General features: G+C 38.8%; 1 protein-coding gene across 2 annotated transcripts in view; it reads right to left on the reverse strand.

Moving 5' to 3' along the window:
- Positions 1-19,114, reverse strand: part of si:dkey-82f1.1 (DENN domain-containing protein 2A) — a 49,487-nt gene that overhangs the window by 17,345 nt on the left and 13,028 nt on the right. For both annotated transcript variants that reach the window (XM_038280417.1, XM_038280416.1), the window contains exons 2-4: positions 10,601-10,687; positions 5,937-6,899; positions 1,227-1,354 (exon numbers count right to left, since the gene is read on the reverse strand). In XM_038280417.1, coding sequence (XP_038136345.1) covers positions 1,227-1,354; positions 5,937-6,899; positions 10,601-10,686 — 1,177 coding nt within the window. In that variant the 5' untranslated portion in view covers position 10,687. The remainder of the gene's footprint in view (positions 1-1,226; positions 1,355-5,936; positions 6,900-10,600; positions 10,688-19,114) is intronic.

The following is a 19,114-nucleotide window of genomic DNA, read 5'->3' on the forward strand; positions in this document are numbered from 1 at the left end:
TTTCCCTTGGGAGTACTTTAGAAAAGCTTGGAATAGGTCTACATTCAGCCATCTTGAATCAGTACTTGGTAAACCTTCCAGTAGAATAACGGCTTAGAGTTTTGCAATGTTTGTCTGTGACAGCGTTAACATCTAGAGAATACATTTTTTGTATTTTTCCTCTTTCATCACTTCTTTGGGATATCTGGACAGACAGCAATACTATGTTTATTTAGATCCACACATTGACTAAGCATTTCTTCTGATAATTAAATATGACAACACAAGTAGCTCAGGCTGTGCTTTTTTTTGTCCTGCCAATCTCAGGTTTTCTACCATGATGTCCCAATGCAATGAAGTTTCAGATGTGATAAGTTGTGAAATATTTTAAGAAATATGAATACTTTAGTAGAACATAATTACAGATGTTCAGAACTGACAATGCATCAGTCTTCGAGCACTAAGTGAAAAAATCTTTAGCTCTACATCATTCAGTCAAGAAATCCAACCTCACATAACACTGCTACTGTTGTGCATTATAAAATTAAACAGGCTCTACGTGGGGTTGCAACAACACTGGATACATTAAAGAAAGAACATACGGTTTCTAATAAAGAAGAAGCAGCATGGCTGTAAATTAAAATTGTAGCAAAAAAAACAGAGCAAGAGACAGTTAATCTTTCTCATCATCCCTGTTGCTGACCTTAAGTAAGGTTGCATGCGCTGCACGGGCAGTCGGGCACTACCTTGATTAAAACTTCTCTCTGGATCAAATACTTCAGTCTAAACAACACTATAAAGACAGCAATATTTGCATTAAGGGATCTTGTTGCTTCTCCATGATTATATGAGTTATTAAATCAGATCTTTCTTTCAACATCTTGTGATTTTTGAACAGCGAAAGAAAAATAAAATACTGCTCTTTATTCCAGAGGAATGGGATAACATTCAGGTTTTCAAGGTTCATGAAAAGGAAAATAAAGTAGGGATGCAAAACACTGAAGTCTCCCTCAAATTCAACTAAGAGTATAGATATGGAGATTTTTAAAAGCATGTTTATATTATGCCTTTTTTAAGAAAAGTTCAAATTTTTTGACATGTCAGTACATATATCCACTGGCATATAAACAAAGATCGAAATGTTGACGTCATTTCAAAACGTAATCAAACCAAACATTACCAAGTGCATTTGGTAATACTTTAGAGTCTCATGTCAGATGATAAAAGGTGTAATATCAGTTATTTACCAATTATATCTTCATAGACATTCTCTTCTGATAAAGTGCATGTAAGGCCCAGTGTGGACTGAGCATACCAGTCCACTCGGTTGCTTTCTGTGGACGACTGCAGAAGATCCTCAAACTCATAGGACTTCCTGTTGAACAAAGCGAAACAGAGACTTTGGATGGTTATCCACTCGGGACAGACAAGCAGAAAAAAAAAACAGAACAAAACTATGACTTCTATGTTTACAAGATGCATCATACTGTATATAAATCATTGTTTTTATATGTTTTTTGGTTTGTTTTCTTCAGTGTGACGAGTTTGCTGAAAGTTGGCTACTTGTACTTTTTAGAAATTAAGTCAGGAGAATCAGAATGAAACTAAATAAGCTGTTTAAATGTTGCTGGTTTTTTGTTGTTTTTTTTAGATCTCACATATGTGGAACATGCTGAATTTACTATGGTTAACTTTTCAAAAATCGAGCAGTTACAGTAAGTTTCTAATATAATCTCGCCCCTTTAACTAAAAAAAAAATCAAGGCGTCCTTGTGCTGTCTCCATACGGTCTGTGGAGGACTTGTATGGTGGCAGCTTGGCTGTGATTTAGAAATGATTTAGAGCTTTTGCAAGCAGCCAGCCATGTATTTACGAACATAAACCAACTTTTTATTCATTCTCATGAAAAAAGTAAATTCAATCATGCAATTCAAATGTGCAGCATTTACTAAGCAAGCAAAAGCAATTGGTTTATCAACCATTATTGCTTTGATGAGAAAGGCATGCGGATAGTAATACCTCTCATACTGTGTAATGCTGACCTCCTTTAAATGTTGCTCCAATCATTACCTGAAGCTTTGCAAAATGGACTGGAAAATGGCCTCAAAAATATATTCCATAAATCTTAAATATTTGCCTAAAGAAATTCATTTTGAAGTGTCCATTGACAGCATAATGTCATCCAACAAAAACAAAAAACCTTAATGTTTATTTATTTTTATTGTTGACTTAATGTCATTGATAAAAAACTAAAGTGATTTGTGAAATTTTTACAGCTATAAAAGTTTAAGAGAAGATTTATTTTTTTTCATCTCCATGTTGAAAAAGTGCATCAAACTGCTTTCCAGAGTCACATTATTAGAGTCAACCTGTGAATAATTTAAGTTGTCCTGTGAAGGCCTCAAGGGTTTGTTAGCGTACCTTCTGTAACAAACCATTAAAATAAAGCAAGACAGATGATTGGTCATAAAGTTTTAGTTCAAAGTAGGCTTTGATTATAGAATATCTATGGTAAACAAGATGTGCAAACACAGTGCAAATGTATAAATTCAAAGCAAATACAAAAAGTTGTGCAGAAACAAAAATAAGGCTAGGAAACCCAAAAGTGAGACTAAAACATGAAACTAAAACAAACACATGGAAACGGTAAAATTCTATAACAAAAGCAACATCATGTTAAGAAAAGCTGTAAACTAGCTCCAAATGATGAAAGTGCTACACACCATAAGGGGGAGATGATCACCAAGTCACTTTGGACCAGATAGTTAAACATCATCATTAATGTATCAGCTGTTTTGTGTTTGCAGCACATTTGCTCTTTGCTGCTCTCCATTTTCTGTGATTGCAGCATTTATCCTCTGCAGAATTGTTCCTTTGCATTTGTTTTTTGTGTTAGTTGCACTTTTTTGTGTTTGCAGTGCTTTTTTGTGCACACTTATGTTTTTCACCATGTTTTCACCCCTTGTAGATACCCCAAATTGGAAAGAGTATGCCATCTCCAAAAACCTAAAAACAAAAAATCTAAACTGACAATCTGGGAGCTTTTTTCAGAATAGCAGCAAAGATACCTCTAAAAATTGTGTATGAGCTTTAGAGATCCACATGGTGGGAGATTCTGACAGAACAATTAGTGGGCATACATCCCACAAGTATTTCCTACATGGAAGACAAATGAGAATGTTGAACTGTCAATAAATTGACGGTGGGCCAATACGAAATTTGGTTACAATTGCATCATATTCTTAAAACTTGTCTTTGGCAGCTAGAAGCTGGTCAGATCATAAAGGAAGCACTCTGAGGTAGAAAGTTTTCAAATTTCTCTAAAAGAACTGCAAATCTGCAAAAAAGTAAAGAAAAAAGAAAACAACTGATGTGGAAGTGTGTTGGTTTGTGAGTTTTCCTCATTCCTATGATGGACCTGCACCCTGTCTGAGAGCGGTCGAGGCATTATGCTTTCCATAAATTTGCTACAGGTTAAGGACCTCACAAATTGAGACTGCATCACACTGTAAACATCATATTTGTGCTACATGGTGAATTTTCAAATTCTTTAAATATAATTCAACTCAGTGTTCTACTGCATTTTGCACCATGTATTTATGTATTTGTTTTTGCACTGCTATTTCTTCCATACAGTATCATATGCCTTTTGCACTGATGCACTTTGGGCTGTTTTATACCAAAATACTATGATAGAAAAAGGCTGTGATTGTAATGCGACAAAATCTCAGAAAAATACTTCAGCAAAAAGAATGTTTTATTAAGATAAAATTTAGCATTTTAAAACCGGTTTAATTTATTTGTTTAGCTATGAGACTACAAAATCTATTTCAAAGTCAACAAAATAATCATGTAAGGAATCTGATAAACATAAAGTTTGGTTACAAAAAAAAACTCTGAAAGCAGAAATATTGTGTTTCAATTTCCTAAAAGGCATACATTTTTGTACATGTGGATCGATGGACACTTGGGGGAGATGCTTGAAGCAAACAAAAGCTTTGACACTGCACTTGAGCAGAGTGAGGCCTCCACATATGGTATGGAATGTAAAAGATCCAAGCCAAGCTCCCAACAAAAATGAAGGTTACCGGAGAAACTGAACAATAGCTGAGATCCAATACTGCAATATCCACATTTTTCTGGTGTCTCTGCATGACTCTCTTTGTTTGATTGTAACCACATGAATTCAGTGCTGCCAAGGTTGTTTTGGATTATAGATCAGATTCCTTTACGTTATTTCAGGAAATTCAACCTCTACAGAAAGGAGCAATATCCATTGCAGCCCAAGAAGTTGCTCAAATTTTTTACACAATGAAGGCTAGAATTTCACACACTCGGTTGTTGATGTTATTGTTTCCTGAAGTTTATATATCTATGCACAAGTCCTGGAAAGACTTGTGCATAGTCTCTCCAATCCAAGCACTGAGCTCATTGTGAGGGATATTTAGAAAACAGAATGAGGTCAACATTGACTTTCATTTACAATTAAAGTGAGGGAGAGAAATGAAAGGGATTACTTTAAAAGTTGGCTAAACAAATGAAGAACTGTTGTGAGAATTCACATCCAGCCATCCAGAGTGGAACCAGCTTTCGCTATAATTGGAGGTACATGTCATTAGGGTATGTCTCGCATTGCAGAGTTAGAGACAGAACAGAAGTTTTGCCCTCTTTTGTCTTTAAAACAGCTTTAGCTAAGTTGGTTTGCATCTTGTAAAAACATCCATTGATCTTAGCACCGATTACCTATGGCCCTTTGAAAGGGCCATGACTACGCTTTGATTTAAAGGGCCTGTATCACGTATTATCAATTTTTTCTGAGCTTTTCACTAAATCATAATACCATTCTTTCTTTAAAATCCCACCAAAAGTAATATTATTAATTCTGAGTCATCTTCATAACTATTGCTCTATAATGAGCAGCCCCTCTTTGCCATAGGAGACGAGTGGCCATCCCCATCTTACAGTATGTAGATATCTGCCTCTTCCTTGAAGCACCTACCTCACAGAGAGCAACTATTTCTGTTCATAGTTGAGACAAAACTGATCTTTTAGCAGCTAATCTGCACAGTGAGAGCAGCGGTTATTTTTGTTAGCTAATGTGAGCATTTTTTGTGTTGAAAAAAGCACCAGAAAACAATTAGTATTTCATAACAACTGTATAATCTGTGGGGCAAAAGGTAATATCTGATGATATATCTGCCCATAGTTGACTTTGGGAGGATTAAAAAAAGCATAATTTCTGCATTTCAAGTCTTTTGTGGTCTCAAATAGATTTTCATAAAGAACAGCCTTGTAGCTCGACACAGCTTCCCATCAGTTCTCAGTAGCTCCTGTCTAACTGCTACAAAAAATGCATGCAGACAGCATGATGCTGCCACCACTATGTTTTGCCATGTGGATGCTGTGTCTTTGTCACACAAAGTCTTCTGTATGGAGTCCATAAATGTAAAACTCTAGGCCCATCTGACCAGATAACCATCTAAAATAAAATCCACTTACATTTGTTTTCTTCTTACCACTTTTTCATAAAGACCTTATCTTTTGGACGACACAAAGCCAGTTGTTGCCTTGTCAACAGATTCTTTTAATTGAGCAGTGGATCTCTGCAGCGTTGCCATTAGCGTCTTTGCTGCCTCTATGATTTTTGCTCTATTTGCCCAGCCTGTAGGCATAGCGGTCAGTGTCTAGGTTTGCTGTTGCACCATACTCTTTCCATTCATGTGAGATGTACAGTACACAGTTGGAAGTGTTGTTCCATAACCTAACCCTACTTTAAACATGTAAACAACTTTATTCCTGACTACTCTAATGTGTTACTTGTTGTTTTACTGTACAGTTTTTGTTCACTAATTGTTTTCTAGGATCTGGATTAAATCTGAGATTATAGAGTAGGAGGAATACGGTCAAGATTGACAATCTAAAGCTGGTTGTAGTCACATATTCTTTGCACAGGCCTACCTGTTGTTGCTGTTCCGGCCTTTGTCAACCCAAGGTCTCCTGCAAACCCCTGGAGGAGGGCATGTAGGTAGAGGTGGGGGAGGAACAGAGGGCAGAGGAGGAAGGGTCCTCTTTGCCTTTCCAAAGCAAGGACTTGACTGTGTAGAAATCAATGCCGTATGATGCTGGAAAGTTCTTTGAGGTTTAGGTAGGGGGTTGATAGAAGGAGCACCAGGCTCACAGTATTCGTTCTCAGAATCCCTTCTTCTCTGCAAACCACAAGGCCGAGCCTTATCAAAAGTCCCAAAGATCGGCTCATTGGCCTTCTTCTCCGTTCCCTCCAGCTCCTCCTTTGAAGGAGGACAGAAGTAATTCCCTGGAAATGCAAGTGAAGGTTTGTGGGAAACTTCTTTTGTTGCCTTCTCCAGTTTTTTGACATGAGTCAAAACTGTTTTTTTGTCTTGAAGTTCATTGGGCTTAGAGGCTCGACACCTCTCGCTGCTTACTGGCCCCTCTGGATATTTAGCACTCGAATCCGCAGATTTTCCAACATTTTCTTTCCCTGAGTCTTGTCTCTCCCAGCTGACAAACCTCTTACTGTCTGTCCGTTGAACGTCTGATGTTTTAGATTCCTTTTTCCTCACAATGTCCGCGTCCTTCTGTGTTGTACCAAGAACACATGCTCCTGTAGCAGCCACATGGGCAGACTCCTTTTTGCCCTCCCACTGTGATATCTTATCACGGATGCTGGCAGTCTTGGCTCCGGCTGAACTCCTGCTGAGGCTCAGGCCGTTTTCCATGCTGGGGGTCTGCGGATCATTTGTAGTTGTGGCTCTCCTTTGAGCAAGCATGGCGTCAAAAGGACCTGAGGTGTTACTGAGAATGTCCCTCTTTTCTTTGTCTCCCGGTAACCCACACACCTCTAAAGGCTGGGGTACCACAGACGGTGGTGCTTCCCCAACCTTTAAGCCACAGCACTGCAGCCTTGAAAAGAAATGAAAAGAAAATGTCACAAAATGCACCATATTAAGCTCTAGCAGGTAAAAAAAAATAAAAAAAATATTGAAATTGGGCATAAAATATAATCAGTCATACTTTCAGATATAATGTCACCAATTTCTGATGACATTCGGCAAATTATAGAATAGATTAGAATTCAACTTTTTGTCATTCCACTGTCACAAGTACAGAGCAACGAAATGAATTCTCTGCATTTAACCCATCCCCTTGGGGAGCAGTGGGCTGCCATTGTGAGGCGCCCGGGGAGCAGTGTGGGGTTAAGGGTCTTGCTCAGGGACCCAAGTGGCAGTCTGTGGGAGTGGGGGATTGAACTCACAACCTCAGGATTCAAAGCCCAATGCCCTAACCACTAGGCCATCACCCCCCAAATTATGTGATTCCCTTTAATTTAGTCTAACTTTTGGTGTCCCTAGAAACTCTCTTTTCTTTGGCAATGCTACAGAGAGTTTATATTCATCATGTACTATTGCTATAACAACAAAAAACTGATGGATATTATCTAGATTTTGTTTTGAAAATGTATGACAGGCTAATACATAGTTTTTGAACACCATATTTTTTTTAAATAATTGCCTGTGTTTGCTTGGCTGTGACTTTGCCCAAGAAACAGCGGATTGATGTCCAAAGTTATGAAACAATATCAGCAGAAATTTCCTTCATGTAGTGTTTAAACACTTACATCCTCCCCTTACTCCTCTGTTTTTATACAAAAACCAGACCATCTTTGTCTTATCAATTTCTCTGTTTGCTTATCCTAAATTATGCTCTTAATCAGGGAATTTTCATCTCAGATTCTGGTCTCTGTCTGCCACAGTTTACAACTGCTAGGAATATCAGTTTTGAGGAAGAAAATACTCTTATCGATAATTTCTGTTGCAGTGACAGATTATTACTCTGCTCTGAATGCCCTCCATAGCAGCAGACAGAAGTTTGTAAAGTCGTGTGGATATGTAGCGGGACAGGCATAAACATGGATGAGCAGAATGTTTTTTTTTTTTAGATTGAGAACTTAAAAGAAAGAAGAAGAAAACAGGATGAGGTCACAGGCAAAACAACAGGGATTTAACGACAGTATTTGGAAAATAATGTCCAACAGAGAACTTAAATACTGAAGGATAAATGGAGAATAACTCTGGATGCCAGTATATTAATCAGAGGGTGAAGCAGAGCAGCTGGCAGATGGCAAACAGAAGACTGAGGAGGGGAGATTAATTAGTTCAAAGATTCACCATAACATTAAGTAAAGGTAAAAAGAAAAGTACTAGCCTGGGGGGATGAAACTACACAGAGCGGAATGTGGGAGTAAAATAAGGACTAACAACAAAGGTTAGTTAACCACGCCTAAGAATCTTAAAGAAAAAAAAAACATCCATTAAATTCTGATCGGTGCGCCTCTAATTCTTTAAAAGATTATTTTCAGTCTGTGGTGACTAAAGCAAATTCCTCTCCCAGCGTCTACACAATTCAACAGTTTGATTGGGTAAAGAAAACACTTATAAAAAGAGCCTGTTTCAGCTGTGAGTCAGTCCCGGAGCGTCACCGGGTCATGACAGTTTGAACTCTGGGTTTGAGGGTCAAAGTTTATGATCTACACACACAGCTATTTATGGAGCGGAGACAAAGTATACACAAAAAGGGGAGAGGCCCAAGTGTAGACGTGCATCTCTTCTTTTCTTCTCAACCAGTAAAGCTGAGTTTTGGCTCAAAGCCTATCAAATGTTTTCCAACCAACAAATGGAGGAAATGCAGCCTTGCTGATTAAGTTCTGATGACATCGCTGAATAAGAAAACCAAAACTCCTTCAATCTAAAGGAAATCAGAGGAGGCGTTTGAAGAGATTACTGACTCAGATTTCCTGAGAGTTCTTCAAAGGAAAATTATTAAGCTAATGTTAAAGCCAGTAACACACAAGTTTGAATAAAGGTTTTCCTCTTTGCTTCATTGTCACTTCCCATTTATTTACTGCAGCTCTATCAGTATTCTTACAAGTAAAAAGCAACATGGAAGAGAAAAATAGGTCAAACAAACAAAAAGCAAAGGAAAGACAGTGGGATATTGGATGGATACTTCATACTGTGTTAAAAAACAGAATGCAGTTGAAGAGTATGGAATTAAAAGACACTGGATAAACATTTATCTAAGATAAGAGGTACGGGTTTTAGGGATGCAGTCATGTAAAGGAGCACAGAGAAAGAAAACAGCTGAAATACTAATAGGCATTAGGATTCAAGAGCTTTTTAGGAATTTATCAAACGCTAAGATAAAAAGTCTTTAAATAGATATTTCCTCGTATGGACACAGGGAAATTCTTTTAATACACCCCTGATAGCGTTAAGAAATACAGCAAGAAAGAGAGAGGGGACTTTATATGGGGGTAATGGAGGCAAAGGACAGTGGCAGCAGAGAGGCAGTGGTCGAAACTGATTGACAGATGGCTGACGTTGTCTCTGCTCTCTCGCCTAGCCTTTGTTCTACTAATGACTCTAAATAATAGAATACATCCAACCATTTAGGAATGTAAAGGGTTTATGGTAGAAAGTTCTGGTCTTGGTCACAGTGTTTAATCTTAAATCGTATGTATCAAAAAGGTGAAAACTGTATAATTTATGTGATGAAAGCAGGAAATAAAACAATACTAAATTAGAGAAAGTTCACAACCTCTCTCCATAAAGCTCCTTCCAGAAGGTTCAAGGTATTAACAAAACATAAATTTGTCATGATCTTGGCTCTTATGACTGGTCTGATTACTAATTTAATTCACCTGCCTATCTCCACCCAGTTCGCATCACCGTTCATCTGATCCACCTGCTCAGTGCCAGATTATTTAATTCAGTTTATTTATATTGCGCAATATCACAACACATGTCATCTCAAGGCTCTTTACCGTTCAACATATCATATAGTCAGATTGATTCAAAGCTTTATTTGAGCCTTTGGTGAGAGTTCTCTAGCGTACCTGTGTGTTCTGATTGCCTAATCCTGACCTGTTCTGTCTTTGAACCTCTGAGCCTGCCTGTCCCCGTTCTGATCCGTTTGCCTGGCCTGTCTTCAGTCTCTTGCTGGATTTCTGCCTGCCTGTTTACAAAACCTGGACTTATTTCTCAACTCCATTCTGGATTTCCCTACTGCACCTCTTCGGACCTCTAATCTCCTGGCCCTGACTAACAAGCACGTCTTTGACACCGGTTTTGTCTTTGCCCTCTGGATTATCCTGCCTTCCTTCGTCTGCTCAGTTCTGATCTCCTGCCTGTCCCCCGACCTGCAAGAGAACAGCACCTGGGACTGTCTGGGAGGCACCCATCACGTCTCATTGCCAGCCTACTGGCACGGACTGAAATATAAGACCAGATTATTGACTCACACGTTCATTATCATCCTCCACTTAATAGACGTGGTCAGAAACCTGTGTTCTCCTCCTGCAGGGGTTCCTGCCTTAGATGCTAACGGTGTTCTATGCAATTCCATCTTAAATAAATGTTTTGTTATATCTGTCTTTTCGCCTTGAATACTGGGTCCTGAGTCTAACAAATTTCTCCTTTCCAGGCTTTTTTCATCAGGGTAAATTTTAAATGATTTTATCCAATAAATTGAGCGTAATATCTCTGAATTGGAGCATGCATGCTTGTAAGCATGATCAGCTGATTCTTAGATGTTGAAGGACTTACCCGTTGACTGATTGGTAAATGCAGTTGTCAGTGTTTGTACAGAGCAGCAGGGCCCTTCCACCGGTCATGGTGCTAACAGCTGGCATCCTGCACAGACAGTAGATAGAAGCAGTCAGTCAGTGTTAATGATCTATATGAAGAAGAAGGTTATTTAATAAAACAACAAAAAGTAAATGACATTTGGTTTGTCTATTCAGCAGATAGTGGCCAGCTGTATCTTACAGGTGTTTTGTATCTTTATTTTTTATGAGAAACCAAACCAAAGTGTGTTTGTCAAATGGAGAGATAATAGTTCCTACGTTTGACATAATTTACTAATTAGTTGACTTTTGAAGGCAGTTGGTTGTATTGGTTTTTATTTAGAGGCAAAGTTAAAGCTGAGTCAAAACAGACACCATGCCTTACAGATTTATTTATGCATCATTCCCCTTACAGGCTATGTTGTCTTGACATAGAACACATTAAAGCTATAATTAAAATGTTAGAAAATCCTCCTAAAAATAGGGATGTCAACTTAATGAAATAGAAATAAAAAAACATTAGTGGTATGGGGAGCGGCGCCTTTGGTCCTATTACCTAGTGTGTTTCAGTATGTTGTAGTTAACCATGTTTGATTTGTGAATAAACATAATGAAAACACATTTCTTAACAGTTTCCCTAATATAACATATGTTTTCCAGCTTTTGATTTAATTTTGGATATTTGTTGTGGAAGCAGCAGAAAGCAGACAAACTATAAAAAGTTCGAAACTATTACTGGGTTTTATTTGTCAGGATGTAATGATTTCAGGTGAACTTGAATTAATTCCAAAATGAGCAAAACCTAAGATAAAAAAGACAGTGGAATTGATTTATTCTTAGAAAAACCTGGAATGAACCAAGTCCTCCGGAATCAAAGGACAACCCCAAGAACTATGTAGTATTTAAGAATTGACTCTGCGGTAATCTTTTAGAAAATTTAAACCAGGCCTACATGTTTGCATTGCAGCCCCACACAGCCTGCCAAGAATACATATGCCAGTCCAACAAATAATTTTTATGTGTGTGACTTTTTCCAGATGTGCTGCGATACTTTGCAGGGTATTTGCAGGCTGTTAAACATTTCCTGAGCACTGCCTGGTCTAGATCCCCCTCTCTGTCTTTCTTTCTATAAACCTGCATCAGACTATTAGACTCCTCTCCTCTCTGCTCTCTTAACTATTTAGGAAATGTGGCCCTAATTCCACTGACTGTTGTCCTTGTTGGGGAAAATTGGACACAAATGAAGGTTTGAGTTTTGGATCAGGTTTTCACTTCTATTATTATAAAATGAGCAGGAGGAATTTAAGGAAGGGGTTTTCACCAGTTCTGATTCAGTTACCATATTTTACCTTGTATTATTCCGCACAGCTCAGGTTATTCATTAATTTTGTCTTTTCCCTGTAAGTCCAAGGCCTTTCCCCCCCTGGAGGGAAGAAAAAGGAGAAGGAAGGCTTGCGTCAAGCATTTACCGGCCTGTAGGCCAAAATTATTTTCAGCTGTGAGCCAAGTGGGGGTCACATGTTTGAGGAGAAACATCAACCACTTTTTTTTTTCTCCCCTCCCTCACTGATTATTTTCACCCTCTAAAAAAAATAAAACAGAACCAAGGAGAAGTGGAAAAAAGACTGAAAACAAGGACTATGAATAATGTTAAATATCCTCTGGTTGTATTATAAAATGTTAAAAATGTGTGGTTTCCCTTTTTTTTTTCCAGTGAGGAGATCAGTAAAGGAAGGAAGGATTGCTCTGGGTTGGGGGGGAGGTGTCCTTGGGGTTCGTGTGTCTGTGAGAGAAAGCAAAGATGGGAAAGACAGACAGGAGGGACAGGCCTTGTCAAAACCAAAGAGGAAAGTGGATATTGCAAAGAATAATAAAAGTATACTGTTGCAGTGAATAGTGCAGGCTTTTAGGCTGTCCTCTCATTATTTGGAGAGCTTCAGTCAAAAGAGAAAGAAGTTCTCGGTGGAGTTTTGAGTTTCTTCAAAAGTGAATTTTCACACGTTCCTGCTGACCATCACCATCCTCATCGTGCCTCCAACCTGACTGAAAATGACATGTATTTATTCAGATCTTTGAACCTGACATCACTTATGTTTTGAGCATTCTGTTACTGAGGAAACCTTTTCTTAGAGGAAGAATAGGCTTTTGTCTCCTAAAGCTATTAGCAACAATTGTTAACTCCGACCCCCCGGAGCAAGATGTCCATCATAACAATACAGAGGCCGAGGGAAGCCATCTGCTGAGGCCAATAAAAACATCATGGGAAACTGCGACCTCAGGACCCCTACCTGCCCCACCCCCCCTTCAAACTGTCCCATGAGGTGGGACAACCACAGCACAGGAAATGGATGCAGTGTTGCTAAATCGCCAACAGCGTGGATCGGACAGTGGTAGAATACTTCATGGGATCTCAACTACACTTTAGTTTTAGACGTCTCTGAATGTTATCCAAAGAAGTTTATGATCCAAGTTATAGCTAAGAAATCCACTGGGGACTCAAGAGTTATAGCTTTCGCTGACATTAATTATCTCATTACCTTAAACGAAGAGCAGACTCCAATTCTGGCTCACCATCATAAAAAAAGTTTACAAGAAAGAGCAGATGAGGTCAAAGAGAGGTCCTTAAGGTCAATAGTACCTTACATAACAAGCACTAGGAGAGTTTCTCCCATTACACAGAGATGGACAACTCGGGAGCCTGAAACTTATTATTAATTCTCATCTATCAATTAAAGAGATTATGTCTTTCAACAAGTCTGCAGTTATGAAAGAATATGACTGATCCAAAGGCAGAAATAATTTTAATTCTGTCCATATGTGCTAATAAAAATGCATTGTTTATCTACTGCCTATATCACACTTTTACAGTGCATACTGTTTAGCTACACTGTTTTTCTGCAAGAAAATACATAAACACAGCTTAAGCACTGTATCCCTTTCTACACATTTGGTTCTACAGGTAATGTAATTTCATTTTCCTCCAAAAGGGTTCATAGAAAGTTTGGGACATATTAGACTTAGTGATGCTATATTTGGGCTCCTATGCACAGCCACAACAGGATTTAAGTAAAGGCGTCTCAGATTATACAGCATCAGGCAATATTGTAACATAACACTTAAAGGTATAGTCGAGGATGTTCTTTTTCCAGATGGATCATCTAAATAAGTGGTTCTCCTAATTGTCGATCATTCTGGTGATATGTTTACGTAAGGCCGTCCTACGTGCTCGTCCCCATTTTCACTTACTGGTGGTGAGTCTGACAAGTGTAATAAATTACTAATCTTCTTTGGGAAAGCAAGCTTTTATGAGAGATGTGAGAGATGTAACTTTTAAACAGAGCATGCACAAGGAGAAATGGGCTTGTGCATTCTCTCGCACGGGTTAAATAGGCGTTACCTGTCGGGAGCTGGGAACAGGGTTGTGCATGTACATTTTTTTTTATTGGAGAGGGTAGGTCTTTTCAAAAATTTGCTTAAATCCTCCATTATACCTTTAAGTCTGAAGTTACAAACACTAATCTGATTTTTCTCTCTCTCATACTAGCTGCAGAGGGTCACTGACTGCTTGACACAGACATCTACATTCACCGGCCACTTTATTAGGTACACCTGTCCAACTGCTCGTTAACACTTAATTTCTAAGCAGCCAATCACATGGCGGCAACTCAGTGCATTTAGGCATGTAGACATGGTCAAGACAATCTCCTGCAGTTCAAATCAAGCATCAGTATGGGGAAGAAAGGTAATTTGAGTGACTTTGAACGTGGCATGATTGTTGGTGCCAGAAGGGCTGGTCTGAGTATTTCAGAAACTGCTGATCTACTGGGATTTTCACGCACAACCATCTCTAGGGTTTACAGAGAATGGTCCGAAAAAGAAAAAACATCCAGTGAGCGGCAGTTCTGTGGGCGGAAATGCCTTGTTGATGCCAGAGGTCAGAGGAGAATGGCCAGACTGGTTCGAGCTGATAGAAGGGCAACAGTGACTCAAATAACCACCCGTTAAAACCAATGTGGGCAGAAGAGCATCTCTGAATGCACAGTACGTCAAACTTTGAGGCAGATGGGCTACAGCAGCAGAAGACCACACCGGGTGCCACTCCTTTCAGCTAAGAACAGGAAACTGAGGCTACAATTTGCACAAGCTCATCAAAATTGGACAATAAAAGATTGGAAAAACGTTGCCTGGACTGATGAGTCTCGATTTCTGCTGCGACATTCGGATGGTAGGGTCAGAATTTGGCATCTACAACATGAAAGCATGGATCCATCCTGCCTTGTATTAACGGTTCAGGCTGGTGGTGGTGGTTTCATGGTGTGGGGAATATTTTCTTGGCACTCTTTGGGCCCCTTGGTACCAATTGAGCATCGTTGCAAAGCCACAGCCTACCTGAGTATTGTTGCTGACCATGTCCATCCCTTTATGACCACAATGTACCCAACTTCTGATGGCTACTTTCAGCAGGATAATGCGCCATGTCATAAAGCTGGAATCATCTCAGACTGGTTTCTGGAACATGACAATGAGTTCACTGTACTCAAATGGCCTCCACAGTCACCAGATCTCAATCCAATAGAGCATCTTTGGGATGTGGTGGAATGGGAGATTCGCATCATGGATGTGCAGCCGACAAATCTACGGCAACTGTGTGATGCCATCATGTCAATATGGACCAAACTCCCTGAGGAATGCTTCCAGCACCTTGTTGAATCTATGCCACGAAGAATTGAGGCAGTTCTGAAGGCAAAAGGGGGTCCAACCCGTTACTAGCATGGGGTACCTAATAAAGTGGCCGGTGAGTGTATATCTGTAATTCCCCAAGCATAAAGAAGAATTTGTGTCTGTACTCTAGAGCCCCTGACATGGGTAACTACATAGCTTATTGATTGTTTATGTCCATGTCTGCCCTGCTTGCTTTTCATTAATATTATGTAAAATGTGTGAGGCCTGTTCCCACCATAGGGATGAACCTTTGCTGATTTAACTTTTGTTTTTCCCAAGTGTTTTACATTGTCACCTTGTCTCCCTTCCTGTCTGATTCATGACATTCCCATCAAATTGCTGTTTTGGTCGCAAGCATTTTTGCAGACAATTGTGAGTGGTTTGGCCGGCCCCATCCTTTTTGACCAGATGCAATTTCTAAACTTTTTTTCTATTGGATCCCACACTAAATCAGTCCCGCTGTGTTTCAGCCTATATTTCTTTCTCTTTCCACTAATAATTCACTGACCATTGGTTGTATAGGAGACTGAACCTTTAGCATTACTGCTGGCATTAACAATACAAAGAGAAATACAAAAAAGTACATCGACATAAATAATTCATTCTTACACAGCAGCAGCCATTTGTTTAAACCTAGTATCCAAATATACTTAAAATGAATGTGCATCATTCTGCAACCGGACATCAAATGCTACAAAATACCCTTCTTTTATTCACATTACACCTCCATCACAATAGGTATTTTTAGAATAAAAAAAGGATGTAACAGTATATCAGAGAATGTAGACTACACAAAATATCACAGTTCCGTTCCCATGCGCATCACCCAACTTTGTCCCAATAACAGGACATAGAGGACTAAACAAAAAGCTTTGCCTTTAGTGCATCACCTTAAACCCCTACTAAGCCTTCTAAGAATTATGAAGCAACAAGAAAGCACCAAAAAAAATAGTTTTTGTATAAAACTAAAATAGATATACAGGTATAAAAAAGTCTAGGATTCCTTCAGAGGCAAAAGATAAAAGGGAAACAAAGAAAAATGTTAAAAAGACTCCATCTACCACAGCGAAAGGCTGTAATGTGTGAATACTTTTGAAGGAAATGCAGAAAGCCAACTATAATAAAGGAAAGTATGAGATAATTGATAAAGCATGAAGAAGGCAACGTTCAGCCTCTGATGGAAGACTGCAATGTTTAAATGTCTTGTCAGTTTTATGGATTTCTACAAACAAAACAGAAAAAGAAAGGTGAAGAATGTGCTCCATTTTTCCTGCAAACTTCTTTCTCAAACTATTGTTTGAAAAATATTCAACATGCAAGAGAATCAGTTCTTTTAAGAAGTAACAATAATTTACAATAAAGAAATAAAAAAATATGAATACATAAAAGAGGCTAGCAATTATAGACTCGCATAAATGCCAATTCCAAATACCCAGTTTTTAGTTGCACAGTTAGGCCTTTTGCTACAAAAATCCATATTTTTCAGTCACTCAGATAGCAAAGACTACCGGTCATTCTATAGATAGATCAGCCATACTGCTTTAAGATTCCTGTATAGGTTTTTATCAAAACATGAACTATACAACATGCTCCAATCAAAGTGGATTTTTTCATCCTGAGATATTTTTTCCACTTATTCAGAGGCGTTTTCAGGATTTTCTTGGTTTGAAGCGTTAAAGGTGATATTTATAATGTCTGCAAAAATTGTCAATGAAATTTAAAGTATCTATTTTCTTTAAAACTTTTTGTGGAGTGAAGTCTCCCAGCTGAAGAGGATTCAGCGTTGACACACTGGACACAGGTGTTGCTGTCCGCGTGTTTAATAATCAGCCTCCAGATGCTGTCAGTGAACTGCCGGGGCGAGCTGGTGTTGCAGGGCTCTGGAGGCCTGCCTGTCTGCATCTTCCCTACAGCTGCTTCTCATAAAGACCCCCCCCCCAACACCACCCCCTCATTCTCCATCTCTCCCTCCTGCCCTGCAGCAAGAGCTAACACCGTTACATCATCTTCATTCTTTGCTTGTTTGCACTGAAACTTCTCCTTTTTTTTTTTTTTTTTTACTCTGTCATTTCCAAATGCCTAAAAAGGACAAAGTGACTGATATCCTCCACTCCACCATATTGGAGTTTATTAAACTCAGAAATTAACCAAAAATGTCCCCAAAAACCGCTTGCTGTCATCAGCACTTGGTAGAGGATAAGTAAATCATCACTCAAAGCGAACAGGATAGCTCAGAATGTGGGTTACATTAAAGTGATGAATTTCTGTTTTTGTCTTTCTTTCTGCACCCAGGCACAGCGAGGACCCAATCTCCAACAAAATGTGGCTCAGTGCAGCTTATATTCCAAAAGCCTCATCTGCAATCAATTTAACACACTGCTGCACACTTAGCCCGGCTCCTTCTGGAAGGGCCAACTTGGCTGTTCTTTCTATCCCACCCTTCTCTCTTTTATTTTCTTCTTTCATTTTTTCTATTTCATTACTGTTTAGTTACAAAGTTGTAGGGAGACCATGTTAATAGAGGAAAAAGCCGAACAGCAGGGAGGTAAAAGGCTTACACTGAATCCTTTGCTTTTTTCCTAAACAGAATTCAACATTTCTGCACCTCTGGAGGACAGGATAGTTTGAGGCTAATTTGGTTAGAATCAAAGGGCTCTTTTAGATTTTAACACATTGCAATCACAAGTTTTAATGCATTTAGGGAGATTTCAAGTGTTCGGGACATGGTGTTCCACTCAAACCAAAAGGTTCATGGTGACTCTGGAGGAACCGCAGGGAATCACAGCTCAGGTGAAAGAAGCAGCCAACATAACTTAATGCCTGCACACATACAAGTCATCTTTTCTGAAGACTGGCTAAAATAAAGTTTTGTTTCCATATTGAAAGAAAGGTATGTAAGGGTCACCACAGCAGCCATGTGGCTGCATCAGTCTTTTTTTCCATTATGCAGGTGAAAGTGTACTTTATACATTTGGGAGATGGTGCTATAATCAGAAATATGATCAATTTTTGGGGTTTTTTTGTATGCAAAAATCTATGTTTGTTACCAAAACAATTACTTTATCTGCAAACACAGAATCCCCTAAACACAGATTTGGCAGAATAAAGTTGTGGAACTTCTATGCTTCATTATGGACATGAAAGCTGTTCATAATAATCATGGGTTAGAATGGCCTAGTCAAAGTCTGGATCTAAATTCCATTAAAAATCAATAACAAAACTTGCAGAAATTTTCCATCCAGTCTAGCAAAGTCATATTGTAACAACAATGTGGCTATGGTAGTTTCTAGATGCCCAAAGCGGGGAGGGGACACATTACAAAAGACCTGATAATATATTTTTTTATGTTTTATCACTGATTTATTGTTGACATGTTGCCAATTTCTTTTTTACATAAACCACATATAATCTTTCCATTAGTCAGTCACAATATACCCCAACTACAAACATTGAATAACTTTGTTTGAAGGCTACAGAATGAATTAAGGTTTTGGGGTAAATTAAACATTTTGTAAGACACCATATTTTACCACTTGGTATGTGCGTGTTTTAAAAAGCAGTAAGATAATGTTAAATAAACTGTATTCAAAGGGAGACATGGAAAGCAACAGGCAAATAAAGACGGGAATTTCATCCTTGCTCCACAGCGTCCTTCTCCGTGTTTTTGTCTGTCATGTTCAGGGCCCCCGCTGCTTTCCCAAGCTGATTTCATAGCAAGGCCTTGGATTCGCTCCAAACAGGCCAACTCTCCGACCATACTTGCGTGCTCAAG

This window comes from Cyprinodon tularosa, unplaced genomic scaffold (assembly GCF_016077235.1).
Source record: "Cyprinodon tularosa strain WSP-4 unplaced genomic scaffold, ASM1607723v1 ctg16, whole genome shotgun sequence".
NCBI classification, from domain to species: domain Eukaryota; kingdom Metazoa; phylum Chordata; class Actinopteri; order Cyprinodontiformes; family Cyprinodontidae; genus Cyprinodon; species Cyprinodon tularosa.